The sequence below is a fragment of the Anolis carolinensis genome, chromosome 2 (assembly GCF_035594765.1).
Source record: "Anolis carolinensis isolate JA03-04 chromosome 2, rAnoCar3.1.pri, whole genome shotgun sequence".
Classification (NCBI taxonomy): domain Eukaryota; kingdom Metazoa; phylum Chordata; class Lepidosauria; order Squamata; family Dactyloidae; genus Anolis; species Anolis carolinensis.
In genome coordinates, this window is record NC_085842.1 from 169,129,572 (window position 1) to 169,146,578 (window position 17,007).

A 17,007-nucleotide genomic window follows, 5' to 3' on the forward strand; every position below is an offset into this window, starting at 1 on the left:
TCACTGTGGTAGAACATGCAGATCAAGAATAGGTCTCTTCAGTCACCTATGGACACACTCCCAAAACAACAGAAATGGAAGACAATCATCCTCGAACTACAAGAGATCGCCTAAGTAAGTAAGCAAGTAAGGGACTCATGTGGATTAAAGATAAGAAAGCTGTCCCCTTGATCTCGGTCCAGAGTGAGAGAAATAAATAATAACTTAGAGATGGGCATAGAGCAAAGAAGATGGACTAAGGCTTTCCTACAGGATAGTTACCTCTGAGTCCATCTCCCTCAAAAGGGAATGTTGCAAGAAATTCCTTGTCAAATTCTCAAAGGAAGGCAAGAGGAGACTAGCTGAAGAAAAAGCTGCTCCCTCATCTCTTTTCTCCATTTGTTTTCAATCAGATGCATTTTATTTTTTGCTAATTTCCTTCGCTAGTTTGCTAGCTTCCGCCAAGAGAGTTCCCAGTGCGGATGGGTGTGTGCAAAGGAGGCGGGTGGAAAGAGAGGGGAGAAGGCTTTCCAATGGCCAAGCTCGCAGCTGAAAGAGGAGAATGTGCAGGCTAAAGAAAGATCTGTTGAGCTGTGTGCTTCTGGGCATGAAGAAAGGCTTTAAGGGAAGGGCCATAGCTCAGCTGAAAGGCACATGCTTTGTGTGGAAAAGGTCTCAAGTTCAACCTAATCCCTGGCAACTTTAGGTGGGACCAGGGAAAAAGCCCTGCCTGAAATTTCAGAGAAGCATCGCCAGTCAAGTAAAGAACAGCTTGCTATGTGAACATCCCAAGTGCAAAGTCCCATACCCCCCCCCCCCCCGCAGTTCCAAGGAAATGCTGATTCCCTGGCATTCCTCTCAAAAATGTTTAGAGGCCTGAAATCTCAGAAGAAAAACTGTATATTTAAAAGATACACATTAATTTCTTTGTAGTTTCCTCCCTGTCCAAAGTCACACACAAACTGTTCTCACCTTCGCAGTAATGCAACAGACTATGTGTATACCAAGCCCAGGATAGTCAAACAAACCTAACCTGAATCAATGAATGCATTTATTTATTTATTTATTACATCACTTCTACCCCACCCTTCTCACCCATCAGGGGACTCAGGGCGGCTTACAATATAAACATATATATATATATATATATATATATATATATATATATATATACACACACACACACACACACACACACACACACACATATAAAATCCAGCAAAGTTAAAAATTACAATAAAATTAAGAATATACATTAAAATATACATAATTATACATTTAAATATACATTTAAGGTGCTTTCCATGTCCAGGTGGGGTCTGTCAGTAGGTCATATATTCATATCTCATTTTTGCTGCTACTCATGCTCAAATGCCTGGTCCCATAACCACGTTTTTGTTCTCTTTCAGAAAGACAGGAGGGAGGGAGCCTGCCTGACTTCAATGGGGAGGGCGCTCCATAGGTGGGGAGCCACTACTGAAAAGGCCCTGTCACTCGTCCCTGCCAGCCACACCTGTGAGTCTGACGGGACCACGAGCATTTGCTGCGAACATTAGACTTGATGTGTTGTCAAAGGTTTTCATGGCTGGAATCACTGGATTGCTGTCCAGGCTGTATGGCCATGTTCCAGAAGCATTCTCTCCTGATGTTTTGCCCACATCTATGGTAGGAATCCTCAGAGGTTGTGAGGTCTATTGGAAACTAGGAAATTTGCAGACAATTTCAAAAGGAAGAAGGAAACCAGTAAATAAAGAACAACACTCATAAAATAGGGAAATTCCAGGCATGAAACAATCAGGGCTAGCTAACACCTCCTAACAAAGGATTCCCCTGGTCAGGAAGCAGCAAGGCTTTGAATCTGAAAGGTCATTCAATGCTAATCAAGATGGATAATTGCAACATTCACACTTGCCTCAAGCAGAAAAGAGTTCTTACGCACACCCTGGACCTTCCACAGATATATATACCCCACCTGCCTAGTTTCCAACAGACCTCAACAACCTCTGAGGATGCCTGCCATAGATGTGGGCAAAACATCAGGGGGCAATGCTTCTGGAACATGGTCATACAGCCCTGAAAATTCACAGCAACCCAATAGACTTGATGTTATCAGGTTACTATAAGAAAGGGTTGGGCAGTCATTTCTATGTCAGTGAAATAATAAAGTCTCCAATGCTTTGATCTCATCATTGGTTTAAATTCTTCAATGCTAACATGGCCACAAACATGGAGTGCTGCCCTTTACATCTTCCACTGAAGATGTTAAAAATAAGGTTAGGACTCCTGCTTATTCCTCTTGCCATCACCCAGAGGTGGTTCCCAGCTACCCTCTAAATGACGCCAATGAACCCATGGCCAATTCTAGTCTTAACTAACTGTACTATCCATGGTCACTTCCGAGTAGAAGTTGGAAGATGAAACTCATTCCTTGTTTCACTGTAAAAATTCTTCTCGAGAGTCCCTTTCCAAGTAGTGCCATGGCTGTGCTAGTTCCCAATAGTGAAAGGCCCATAGTATAAACCCAGGGCAGGAATCATGAAGACCACCAGATGCTATGCTGCCTGGGCTGCTTGGACTCCCACCACAAAAGAAAAATTATACCACCATAATTTATTATTTGAGAATATAAAAATATGCCCACTGCAGTGACCTCCTTATCCTCTTCCACCAAGCAGAGAAGACTGGTAGAGGACAGACATAGGTTCAGCACATAAATAATATGGACTAAGAGGATGAAATGAAGTTAAGCAGTCTTTCCAGAATAGCCCACAGCTATTATTCTTAAACATGTTATTGCATCTCTCTCACTCTTTGTTTGTGTGCACGTGCAAGCTTGTGAATATTTGCTTGAATGCTATTTGGCAGAACAATATGGTAGGTCTATGAGTTGCATGAAAGTCTTGGTTATTTATGAGCTCTGTCTAGCACAGGCTTATATGTATTTTTAATATACACATAAAAATAACCAGAAGTATCTTTTCCCTTTTCTTTCACATTACATGCATAGATGATGTGCAGAAGTATTTGGCTCAACGGATCATGTTCACATGATCATGTTCGCCATGCTAACAATAGCAGGACTTCTATGGAAGACACAACATCCTTCTTGCAAAGGAGTGAAAAATCACTTGAACTAGTTTGGTATAAACAATAATGCATAGCATTGTATAAATCTTTAATATTCACAGTGCATTACAGCCACTACAAACAGAACTACAATCTAAGGAAGATGTTGACAAGCTGGAATGCACATGCCTGCCTTCCCTTGCAATTATTAATAGTTCCACCTATTGCCCTGACACCCACTGATGTATTTAATGAATTTTTTTATTGCTTTAACTATAGGTAAAAAGGTTTTCCCCTGACGTTAAGTCCAGTCATGTCTGACTCTGGGGGTTGGTGCTCATCTCCATTTCTAAGCCAAAGAGCCGGCGTTGTCCGTAGACACCTCCAAGGTCATGTGGCTGGCATGACTGCATGGAGCACCGTTACCTTCCCACCGGAGTGGTACCTATTGATCTACTCACATTGGCATGTTTTCGAACTGCTAGGTTGGCAGGAGCTGGAGCTTTAACGCACTTCGCCACCGGGGCTTTAACTATACAGTAGAGTCTCACTTATCCAACATAAACGGGCCGGCAGAATGTTGGATAAGCAAATATGTTGGATAATAAGGAGGGATTAAGGAAAAGCCTATTAAACATCAAATTAGGTTATGATTTTACAAATTAAGTACCAAAACATCATGTTATACAACAAATTTGACAGAAAAAGTAGTTCAATACGCAGTAATGCTATGTAGTAATTACTGTATTTACGAATTTAGCATCAAAATATCACGATGTATTGAAAACATTGACTACAAAAATGCGTTGGATAATCCAGAATGTTGGATAAGCGAGTGTTGGATAAGTGAGACTCTACTGTATTTGCTGTTAATGTAGGGTTTTTTTTTATTTGTTGATGGTTGGGCTCGGTCCCCATGTGAACCGCTCCCCTTGGGGAGATGGATGCGGGTTATAAATAAAGATTTATTATTATTATCCACAAAAGGGTGGCTAAAATGATCAAGGGTCTGGATAACAAGCCCTATGAGGAGCGGCTTAAAGAGCTGGGCATGTTTAGCCTGTGGAAGCAAAGGCTGAGAGGAGACATGATGATGCCATGTATAAATATGTGAGGGGAAGTCATAGGGAGGAGGGAGCAAGCTTGTTTTCTGCTGCACTGGAGACTAGGATGCGGAAAAACGGCTTCAAACTACAGGAAAGGAGATTCTACCTGAACATTAGGAAGAACTTCCTCACTGTGAGAGCTGTTAAGCAGTGGAAGTCTCTGCCCCAGAATGCGGCAGAGGCTCCTTCTTTTGAGGCTTTCAAGTAGATGCTGGATGGCCATCTGTTGGGAGTGCTTTGAATGCAGTTTTCTGCTTCTTGGCAGGGGGTTGGACTGGATGGCCCACGAGGTCTCTTCCAACTCTAGGATTCTATGATTCTATGAACTAACACAACAGTTCAGTATATTTTTGCTGGACAGGGTGTGATGATGAACATTGCATGACAATGGCTTGCCATTGGAACTGGATTTTGATCAATTTCTGGATCCAAGTCAAAGTACTGATCCTAGAGTTTGGAAACTTTATTTTATTTTATTTTATTTGGTTTATAACTCCAAAAGCCTGCATCCAGATTGGCTATCTGTCTGTCTGTCTATCTGTTTGGCTCTAGCATCCATCCATCCACCCATCCATCTTCCAAACTCTGAAATGTTTAAGGAACATTGTGGCTTGGAGCCAAAGCCCACTAAAAATTCCCTGTCCCAACATGCACCTAGCTATATTTCCAGATCCTTAACAAAGACCTCTTTCTAGGTTCCCCCATCATTTGAAGTATTATGGTAACAGCTGTGAGATACATGGCCTTCTCACTGATGGTATCCTGAATATTATTCTCAGAGAGACTCCCAAGGTGCTTGTTCTGATGTTTTTCCAGTACAATAAGGAATTGTTCTTTCACTTTGGTTAATCTACTTTCTTTGCCTGCTGTTTTTACACTGTTATGGGTTTTATCTGATCGTAAACATTCTGTGGCATTTTAAGTATATTCATCTTAAGTCACCCTGATAATATATTTGAAGAGGGGGGTAGTAATTTGAATACAAAGTCAATAACAAATAATAAATTCCACATAAGCAAGTCTTACGAAGCAAATTCCACCAGTACTGAGAAAAGTGGACACCAGAAAGCATTTCTATTCTTGGAAATCAATGCAAAATCCATATACATATGAAAATAACTTCGCTTGCTGCTCTGGGTGTCATTTTTAGCAGAAAATCATTGAATGATCACAATGAATTAATAGATTTAAAAACAATTTTCTATATTACTTTTTTATTTGAAATGTTGCATTGTGGGCTGCCACAAAGATAAATGAATGGGTCCTAGAGCAAATAGGGTGTGAACTTTCACTAGAAGCCAGAATGACTAAACTGAGGCTGTCATACTTTGGGCATGGGACAATGTAATCCCTGGAAAACACAGTGATGCTGAGTTAAGTTGAAGACAGTAGTAAAAGACTTAGTCTGCTCTACATTTAGGCTATAAAAGTGCCCAGGTATGAATTAGGGGGTTTGTGGCATAGCAATACTACATGCAAAAAGGACTTAGGGATAAATTATGCATAACTTAGGAAAGGAATGTGATACTGCAGCAAAAAAGTGGATATTATTTTAGCTTGAATGAATAGAAGCATAATTCCTAATACAAGGAAGCAAGAGTCCCCACTATATTCTGCACTGATCAGACCTCATTTAGAATACTGCATTTAGTTCTATGTGCCTTGTTTTAAGAAGGATACAGACATGTTGGAGCAGGTTCAGAGAAGGGCAGCAAAGATAATAGGTATACATAATAAAACATATGAGAAAGGAACTGGGCACATTCAATTTAGTGAAGAGAAAAATACTTCAAGGGCTATCTTGAAAAGAGGGGGGATATCTATTCTCATTCTTCCCCTAGGGATACCATGTTTCCCCAAAAATAAGACAGTGTCTTATATTATTTTTTGCTCCCAAAGATACTCTAGGTCTTATTTTCAGGGGATACCTTATTTTTCCATGAAGAAGAATTCACATTTATTGTTGAACAAAAAAATGAACATTTATTATATACTGTAGAATAGTTGTCATCATAAACCAGCATAACCAGACAAACTGTGAATCCTATCAAGAGTTTCTTGTTACTACCAATATTTCCATGTACAACACTTTATGGTACGTAAATTTACCGATTCTGCATGCTCTGGTGTTCTGTTCATTGGGTATGCTTCCAAACAAAAACTTTGCTAGGTCTTACTTTCAGGGGAGGCCTTATATATTTAGCAATTCAGCAAAACCTCTACTAGGTGTTATTTTCTGGGGATGTCTTATTTTAGGGGAAACAGGGTAGGACCATGTCTAATGGTTTGAAGTTACAAGAGAGTACACTTTGATTATACAGGGTGTTTGAAAAATAACTCCCTATTCACCATTTGATTTAAATGGTGAATAGGGAGTTCTTTTTCTATATTAGAGGAAATTTCTTGACAGTAAGAACAGATTGACAATGGAACCAATCACCTAGAGATCTGGTAACTTCTCCTTCTCTGGATGCCTTTAAAACATGGTTGGAGAGCTCCCTGCTGGGGATTCTTTAGCTCAATGTTTCTCAACCTGTGGGTCCCCAGGTATTTTGGCCTACAACTCCCAGAAATCCCAGCCAGTTTACCAGCTGTTAGGATTTCTGGGAGTTGAAGGCCAAAACATCTGGGGACCCCACAGGTTGAGAGCCACTGCTTTAGATGGAGATCCTGGATTCAGTAGGGACTGAACTCCATAGCCTATGAGGCCTTTTTCACCTCTACAACTCCATGACACTGCCCTGAGCATGCAAGACCCAAACCAGTTAGTTGATGACTAGAGCTAGGTCTCTCCTTCTGAAGGCTGGCATAAGTTGTACTCAATGCAAATAACAGCAATAATATTAAAATTAGATATTACACATCAGAGTTGTACTGAGGATAGGGACTAATTCTCCCCAAGGTTTCATATTAACCAGCAATGATATGGTGTCACTTCCAGTTTCAGTAGAATTTAGGAGGTTTTTTAAGAGGCTTGGAGTAAGAGGAGTAAAAAATGAAAATCTCCCACCTTGGCCTTTCTAGTCCAGCATTCCCACTTCATTCAGCCAGAAAGCTGTTGAAAAGCTAACCAGCAGAACATGAGTTAAATTCCCTGCTCATGGTCCCCAGCAAATGATACTGAGATGCACACCATGATACTGAAGATGATATATAACCATTACAGTGCATACTCAGTGGTAATATTATTCTCCATGATCTGTGTTTGTAAGAGAAGGAGGGAGGGAATTTTATACAAATGTGCTCATATATCATCTATATTTGTCTGTCTGTCTGTGTCTGAGGGTCGCTGTGTACACAAATTAGTCGTCAAAGTATGCACTTTTGTTCCTTATTTGCCTAACTTCATCTCTGTGGGTGCCTGTCTGTGTTATTCAACATGCTCTTCATCAGCGAGTGTGAGAAAGGCAAATGTTGCTGTTTCTAGCCTCCTGCCATCATCCCACCCCAACTTCTGTGCAAGTCTTCATCTCATCAGCTCTGCAAGTGAGGAAGGGGAGGATAAAGTATATGCATGGATTCCCTGGTTATGTTGTTAGGCTTATTCCATCACAAACACAGCGCGGCTCTGCTTTTCCAGAGTGATGTCTGTGAAGCAGCAGCTGATGCAAAAAATGAAGAATTACAGTTCAGAAGGAAAACATATAAACCACATTTACAAAACAACAACATTGAATGAAAAACAAATACGCAAATGAATAAACCACCAGTGAAATGAAACAACAGATAAAAACAATGGGGTGGGGATACAATTCCCATACTGCCTCCCATTAAGGGCCTGTGTAAACAAAGCAGATTGACATTGGCGCCAAAAGAAAAGAAAAGACGGCACCAGCTTAATGTCTCTAAAGAAGCATCCCATGGTGGCCAGCAACTGCTTTTAGTGGGTCATACCAGATGGAAATTGCTGATGCCACTTGGGTGCCACCTCCCTCATGCTACTGCTTCAAGTCATTTTCCCTCACCCCTTAGAGCCCTCAGTGGCACAGTGGGTTAAACTCTTGTGCCGGCAAGGGCTGCTGACTTGAAGGTTGGGCTGCTAACCTGAAGGTTGCCAGTTCGAATCCAATCCAGGGAGAGCACGGATGAGCTCCCTCTGTCAGCTCCAGCTCCCCCTGCGGGGACATGAGAGAAGCCTCCCAGAAGGATGGTAAAAAGATCAAAACATCCAGGCGTTCCCTGGGCAACATCCTTGTAGACGGCCAATTATCTCACACCAGAAGTGACTTGCAGTTTCTCAAGTCACTCCTGACACTGAAAATAAAATGCTTGGACATGAAAAAAATATGGCTGTCCTTCAAAAATATCAACAGAAGCATGCCATGCTGGAACACTTTGTTTCTAGTCCTCTTTGTTCTGAACTATTGGATGTCCCTGAGCATGCTTGGAAGTAATATCATCTTGAAGGTACCCCAAAATTTCTATCAAAGCTCTCTATGGCATGTATCACATATATGTTTTAAACCATGCATTGGAAGCCCTACCTCACAAATCATATTTTAAACACAGCGCAGTATCAAATACTACACAATAGCTTTTAAGATAAGCTCTTAAACTAGTCTTCCCAAGGTTGGGTCACAAAATGTACTAGAGAATGAATCCCATTCTGTACACAATTATGTTCCCTTCATCAAAAGATATCGGCGTTTGGAAAGATTTCTTGTTTGGGATTATAGTGTGTCCTCTAGCTATGACAACAGGCAGATTTTAGATGTTTTAGTCCAAAAAGAAAGAAGAAAAATGTTCCCATCTTCTAATAGATACATTATAGAACTTCCAAACATTTTCTGCTGACTGCTTCCTTACTGGGTAAATATTTCACTGTTGTCTACATATACCTTCTAGAAAGTGAAAACGAGCAATCTTTGGATAGATACACAAAAGTATTGACATGAGATGGCTTTATGAAAAATCTAGATTGTGGCATTGGAGCCAAAGTGACACTCTCAACAAAATTAAGGAGAGTTATATTTACAAGACTGGGGAGATGCCAAAATATATAGAGAAACACAGCACTATTTGGAGTGAGGAAGCTGGGCAGAGGAAATGTCAAAGTGACAATGAAGACTGAGCATTCTCACTAAGCACAGATGACTGAATGTCTCTTGGGAGAAAAACAGCAGAAAGGAAGAGAAATGGAATGGTGCATCCTGGGTAGAAGGGAATGAGGATGGAAATTGAGTCTAAATGCCCTGCAGTTGCTGGAAACTAAGTAGGGTCAGCCCTGATAAGTACTTGGATGGGAGACCACCAATCGATAATAATAATACACTTTATTTATATTCCACTCTATCTCCCCAAGGGACTCAGAGCATATTACAACATACACAGATAGGCAAACATACAGTGAAAAAACAATGACATACAAATACACAGAACAAAGATAAAGGCTTCCCCTTTCATCTCCAGCTTTCTGGAGGTAGTGCTCAACTCTGGCCATGGGGAAGTGCTCTTGTTCCATTTCCAAGCCAAGGAGCCTGTTGTCCATAGACACCTCCTGGTCGTGTTGCCAGCATGACTGCATGGGGGCCTTGATTACCTTCCCACCAAAGCAGTACCTATTGATCTACTCACATCTGCATATTTTCAACTGCTAGGTTGGCAGGAGCTAGGGCTGACAGTGGGAGTTCACCCCAACCCGCAGCTTTGAACTGCCAACCTTTAGGTAGCAGATTCAACAGTTCAACAGTTTAAGCCATTGTGCCATTTGAATCTCAATTGCTATGGGCTATATTTCAAAGGGATTTGGAAATCCACCTCTAAGTCTTCCTTGCCTTAAGAAAACCCTATGAAATTCATGGGGATGCCATAAATCAACAAGTGACTTGAAGATACAACATTTAAAAACGCATACGTTTAAAAAGCCATCTACATAAGCTTTCTGGAGGATCACTCCCTTGTAAACCTCTATAGACAATCAGACGGGCACGCTCCCTTGCCATCCACTTGCTTCAATCCCCAGGAGACCCACCACCTATGACTTGGCATTCATTCCAAATTCTGACTGGCTTTTCTTTTTCTGATAAATTCAAGGCTAACTCATCTGCAATAACTAAATTTAAATGGGAGTCCCCGCCAAGGAGACATAGCTGGGGGGTATCTGCAGTGGTGAGGTAATGCAAATCGAGAAAAAACAGCCATTGCATGTGTTGTAGTCACTTAATTAGTTGTTCAGATTTGCTGATGGATAAATGTGTTTCTCAAGCAAGAAGATGTCTTGTTTGTAGATGAGGAATACATGCGGGTTACGGTAGGTATCATCTGAGAAAAAACAGTATCTCCTAAGAGATTGAAGGAGAGGGAGCAGGGAGACAGCGGAAGGAGCCGAGAAGACAAATGCCTCTTTTAAGATGATGTATGCCCCCCACTGCCGCCGCATTGATCAGGATATCCATTAAAAAAATAGTAATTACTTTGTCCAAAGACTGCTGTATGATTAACTCCAGCAGCATTTAAAGTCTATTAGAAGTGGTTCTTTAAACAGCTAATTTAATAAATTACCTGATTAAAACTTTATTCAGAGCACTGTGGTGCTGTGTGTGTGTGTATGTGTTCAGGTTACTTATCGACTTATGACAACCCAATGAGTTTTCTTTGGCAAGGAATATTCAGAGGTCATTGTGCCAGCATTTCTTTCCGAAGTATAGCCTACAGTGCTTGGTGTTTCTTGGTGGCCGGTCTCCCATCCAAATACTCTGCTGGGCTTCCAAAATTGGGTGAGATCTAGTGTTTTTAGGGTGGCAGAAGGAGCACTTAAACCCCACCTTAAAGAGATCATAAAAACTAGGAGAGAAAGAGGATCCTGAAACAACTGGTAGGGATGTGTTGCCAAAAGCTTTCATGGCCAAGAACAAGTCAGGAGAGTAAAAACAAGATCCACTCAGAGCAATGGTTCACAACCTGTGGGTTCCCAGATGTTTTAGCCTTCAACTCCCAAAAATTCTAACAGGTAGTAAACTGGCTGGGATATCTGGGAGTTGTAGGCCAAAATACTTGGGGACCCACAGGTTGAGAACCACTGACCCAGAGGAAAAATGTTCTTACCATACATGAAGGGAATCACTGACCACATAGGGAAGCTGATGAAGAAACACAGCCTAGAGACTATCTACAGACCCAGTAAGAAAATCCAACAAATGCTACATTCAGCAAAGGACAAGAGGGATCCTCTCACCTCTGCAGGAGTCTACCATATACCATGTAGCTGTGGACAAGTCTACATAGGGACCACCAAATGCAGAATTGCCAAGACATGAATCAAGGAACATGAAAGACACTGCAGACTAACTCAGCTAGAGAAGTCAGCAATAGTAGAGCACCTGATGAACCAACCTGGACACAGCATATTATTTGAGAACACAGAAATGCTGGACCACTCAAACAACCACCATGTCAGACTACACAGAAAAGCCATTGAAATCCACAAAGCAGGTGGACAATTTCAACAAAGAGGAGCAAAGCATGAAAATGAACAAAATCTGGCTACCAGTTTTTAAAAACTCTAAAATCAGGACAGTAAATAAAGAACAACACTCAAAAACAGGGGAATTCCAGACATGAAACAATCAGGGCCAGCTAACACCTCCCATCAAAGGATTCCTTCAGGCAGGAATAAGCCAGGCTTTGAAGCATATTATTTGCATAATTCACACTTGCCTCAAACAGACAAGAATTCTTCCTCCCAACCTGGACTTTCCACAGATATATCACCCCCACTTGCCTAGTTTCCAACAGACCTCACAACCTCTGAGGCTGCCTGCCACAGATGTGGGCAAAACATCAGGAGATAATGCTTCTGGAACATGGCCATACAGCCCAGAAAACTCTCAGCAACCCAACTGGTAAGAATTCCCTCTTCCCTCCAGCCAAGAAAGGTACAGGTGAAGTGCAGAGTTGAGGAAACTGTTTTTTTGGACGGCAGCTCCCAGATTACATTGCCACTTCCTGGACTGCTGCTCCCAGTATTCAGGAATCTATGATCCATGCAAAATATCCTTTGTATTTGTGGGAAAAGGATCATTGTTCTATTGCTTACCGTCCCTGATGTTGGTTGGGTTCCTTTGGATACCCTTTTCTGGTGTGCACTTTTGAAGGGCACTAGATCCTGTCTGATCTTGGAAACTAAGCAGTGTCTGCCCTGGTTAGCAATTGAATAGGAGACCAACAATTAATCCCAGGTGCTGTAGGAAGGAACTATGTCTGAGCATTCCTTGCTTAAGAAACTCAATGAAATTCTTGAAGTTGCCTTAAGTCCAGAGTGGACTTGAAGGCAGGAGCTGATACCCAAAGGGGACATTATCAGAGCTGGTCTTTTTCCTCTCTAAATGCCAAGGTTGGGAGTCCCTGGTCTTTATCCATCTCTTACTGTGATGCAGTTGGAGATCATAGTTCCAACTGCATCCTAGGAGACATAGTTTGGTGGGACACCAGTACTCTTGACCAGAGAAGGCTCAAGACTTTGTAAATCCTCAGCTCCCAGGATTCCATAGCGCTAAGACATGGAAAATAAAATGGTGTCAAACCGCATTCATTGTACAATGTTGACACACCCAGAACTGCCTAGTTTTCCAAGACTTGTTGTTGAAGGCTTTCAAGGCCAGAATCACTGGGTTGCTGTGAGTTTTTTGGGCTATGTGGCCATGTTGCAGAAGCATTCTCTCCTGACGTTTCACCCACATCAATGGCATGCATCCTCAGAGGTTGTGAGGTCTGTTGGAAACTGGGCAAGGGAGGTTTATATATCTGTGGAAGGTCCAGAGTGGGAGTAAGAATTCTTGTCTGTTGAAGGCAAGTGTGAATTATGCTATTAATCACCTTGATTAGCATAAAAAAAACCTTGCAGCCTCAAGGCCTGGCTGATTCCTGCCTGGGGGAATCCTTTGTTGGAGGTGTTAGCCGGTCTTGATTGTTTCATGTCTGGAATTCCCCTGTTTTCAGAGCATTGTTCTTTATTTACTGTCCTGATTTTAAAGTTTTTCAATACTGGTAGCCAGATTGTGTTCATTTTCATGGTTTCCTCCTTTCTGTTGAAATTGTCCACATGCTTGTGGATTTCAATGGCTTCTCTGTGTAGTCTGACATGGTGGTTGTGAGAGTGGTCCAGCATTTCGTGTTCTCAGACAATATGGTGTGTCCAGGTTGGTTCATCAGGTGCTCTGCTATGGCTGACTTTTCTGTTTGAGTGAGTCTGCAGTGCCTTTCATGTTCCTTGATTTGTGTTTGGGCAATTCTGCATTTGGTGGTCCCTATGTAGACTTGTCCACAGCTGCATGGTATACGGTTAGACTCCAACAGACAAGAATTGGTTTATTGTGCATTTTATGGGCTGTATGGCCATGTTCCAGAATTGTAACATTCACACTTGCTTCAAACACACAAGAGTTTTTTCTCCCACCCAGTGCGGTACCTATTGATCTACTCACATTTGCATGTTTTCAAACTGCTAGGTTACCTTCCCACCGGAGCAGTACCTATTGATCTACTCACATTTGCATGTTTTCGAACTGCTAGGTTACCTTCCCACCAGAGCAGGACCTATTGATCTACTCACATTTGCATGTTTTCGAACTGCTAGGTTACCTTCCCACTGGAGCAGTACCTATTGATCTACTCACATTTGCATGTTTTCAAACTGCTAGGTTACCTTCCCACCGGAGCAGTACCTATTGATCTACTCACATTTGCATGTTTTCAAACTGCTAGGTTACCTTCCCACCAGAGCAGTACCTATTGATCTACTCACATTTGCATGTTTTCAAATTGCTAGGTTACCTTCCCACTGGAGCAGTACTTATTGATCTACTCACATTTGCATGTTTTTGAACTGCTAGGTTACCTTCTCACTGGAGCAGTACTTATTGATCTACTCATATTTACATGTTTTCAAACTGCTAGGTTACCTTCCCACCGGAGCAGTACCTATTGATCTACTGACATTTGCATGTTTTCGAACTGCTAGGTTGACAGAAGCTGGGGATAACAGCTATATAAATGCACAGATCTATGAACCCCATTTGCCTAGTTAACCAACATACCTCACAACCTCTGAGGATGCCTGCCATAGATGTGGGCGAAACATCAGGAGATAATGCTTCTGGAACATGGCCATAGGTAAAGGTAAAAGTTTCCCCTGACGTTAAGTCCAGTTATGACCGACTCTGGGGGTTGGTGCTCATCTCCATTTCTAAGCCGAAGAGCCGGCGTTGTCCGTAGACACCTCCAAAATCATGTGGCCGGCATGACTGCATGGAGCGCCGTTACTTTCCCGCCGGAGCGGTACCTATTGATCTACTCACATTGGCATGTTTTCGAACTGCTAGGTTGGCAGGAACTGGGCCTAACAGCGGGCGCGCATTCCGCTCCCGGGATTTGAACCTGGGACCTTTTGGTCCGCAAGTTCAGCAGCTCAGCGCTTTAACACACTGTGCCACCAGGGGTTCCAACATGGCCATACAGCCCGAAAAATGCACAACAACCCAGTGATTCCGGCCATGAAAGCCTTCGACAACAGACAAGAGTTCTTTCTCCCACCCCTGGACCTTCCCTATAGATATATAAACCTCCTTTGCCCAGTTTCGCCAGGAGGGAATCCTTCTGGAACATGGCCAGACAGACCGGAAAACTCACAGCAACCCAGTTTCCAAGATTTGTTTGCAGTTTTGTCCTAAAAACGAATGTGGGCTTTACATCAGAAAACAGTCTGGACTGTGCAGGGGAGAAGGTCATCTCTCTAAAAGGGCAATCCCAAACCGTGGCAACCCTGGGCCGGCCCCCAAGGTGGCCGGCGCTGTCTCCCTCACCTGCTGCCGCCCGAGGAACTGCTTGCCACAGGAAGAAGAGGGCGCGGAGGAGGGCGAAGGAGCCCAGCAGGCGCCCAAGCCGGAGTCCACCAGCCGCCGGCTCCATCGTCGGTGCGAAAGAGCGAGCGGGCCAGGTCGACCCAAGCAGAGCGAGCCCAGCGAGAGGAGAGAGACTGAGAGACGGAGGCAAAGCGAGCCGCGCCTGGTCCCGCCCCGCTTCCCCCTCCTTCCCTCCCTCCCTCCCTCTCTCTTCTCCAGCCTTGAGGGGCTCCCCTCCGCGGAGGGGGAGGGAAAGGCGGGCTGAGCCCCCAGAAAACTCAGGACAGGAGCCTTGGCCGCGCCCGCTTTCCCCTCTGGGCTTCGCCACGGGACCTGTGCCAGTCAAGAGTTCCACAGCAATCACAGACACTGCCATATAATGCCAGTTCCAAACGGCACGGAAATCCAGCTCTAGAGGGCAACGGGAGCTCCACTCCTCTACTTGCTTTCTTGGAGTGCATCCTATGAAATGTGGGTGATGCAGAGCAGTGGTTCTCAACCTGTGTGTCCCCAGATGTTTTGGCCTTCAACTTCCAGAAATCCCAACAGTTGGCAAATTGGCTGAGATTTCTGGGAGTTGTAAGCCAAAACAGGTTGAGAACCACTGCTCTAGAGCAGGCTTGCACAACCTGTTGCCCTCCAGGTGTTTTGGACTTCAGCTCCTTCAATGCATACTCTTTAGACATGCTGGCTAAAGCTTTTTGGAGTTGGAGTCCCAAACTCCTGGAGGGTTACAGGCTGGGCTGGCCTGCTCTAGAGCAGAACTTTTGAAACCTTTTCAGCCACACAGCCCTTTTTGAAACAAAAGTTGCTCCTAGAGCCCCAGGAAATGTTCATATATTATATTATAACTTGGTAAAGGTTTTCCCCTGACATTAAGTCTAGTTGTGTCCGACTCTGGGGGCTGGTGCTCATCTCTGTTTCTAAGTCAAAGAGCCGGCATTGTCCATAGACTCCAAGGTCATGTGACCAGCATGACTGCATGGAGTGCCGTTACCTTCCCAACTGAGCAGTACCTATTGATCTACTCACATTTGCATGTTTTTAAACTGCTAGGTTGGCAGAAGCTGAGGATAACAGCAACAGCTCACCCCGCTCCCTGAATTTGAACTGCTGACCTTTCAGTCAGCACATTCAGCAGCTCAGTCGTTTAACCCGCTGTGCCAGCGGGGGCTCTATATATATTATTATAATGTACAGTAGAGTCTCACTTATCCAACACTCGCTTATCCAACGTTCTGGATTATCCAACGCATTTTTGTAGTCAATGTTTTCAATACATCGTGATATTTTGGTGATAAAGTCATAAATACAGTAATTACTGAATAGCATTACTGTGTATTGAACTACTTTTTCTGCCAAATTTGTTGTATAACATGATGTTTAGGTGCTTAATTTGTAAAATCATAACCTAATTTGATGTTTAATAGGCTTCTCCTTAATCTCTCCTTATTATCCAACATATTCGCTTATCCAACGTTCTGCCGGCCCGTTTATGTTGGATAAGTGAGACTTTACTGTATATACCAGGCATCAGCAAACTTTTGACGAACAATGTTAACCAACATAATCTAACAGTATTTTGGTTGAAGCTCTCAGGGGCCATCCAGTCCAACCCCCTTCTGCCATGCAGGAAAAGCACAATCAAAACACCCCCAACAGATGGCCACTCAGTCTTTGTAATAAAACAACAACAACAACAACAGCAGCAGCAGCAGAAACCCCAGGGGCCTTTCAACTCAACCCCCTTCTGCCATGCAGGAAAAGTACAATCAAACCACCCCCAACAGATGGCCACCCAGCCTTTGTAATCTATCTATCTTTACACATGATAAAAGTGAAAATTTGTATGTGTGTATGTGGCTGGACTGCCCACTTACATAGACAAGCTCCTGCCTCCACAAACAGCTATAGCTCCCACTGCTCTGGAGACACCAACAACCCTCCCTCCAATGACATTGCAGGTTACAGAGAGCACGATGAACATGGCGAAGAGCCCTGCCAGTGTCCTACACAAA

The 17,007-nt window shown here is 43.1% G+C and overlaps 1 protein-coding gene across 2 annotated transcripts in view; it reads right to left on the minus strand.

The window, feature by feature from the left end:
* Positions 1-15,123, minus strand: part of col5a3 (collagen type V alpha 3 chain) — a 182,327-nt gene extending 167,204 nt beyond the window's left edge. The window contains exon 1 of one of the 2 annotated variants that reach the window (XM_062971053.1): positions 14,951-15,123. In XM_062971053.1, coding sequence (XP_062827123.1) covers positions 14,951-15,056 — 106 coding nt within the window. In that variant the 5' untranslated portion in view covers positions 15,057-15,123. The remainder of the gene's footprint in view (positions 1-14,950) is intronic. The other variant, XM_062971052.1, reaches the window with a different exon arrangement.
* Between the last annotated feature and the right edge of the window lie 1,884 nt (positions 15,124-17,007).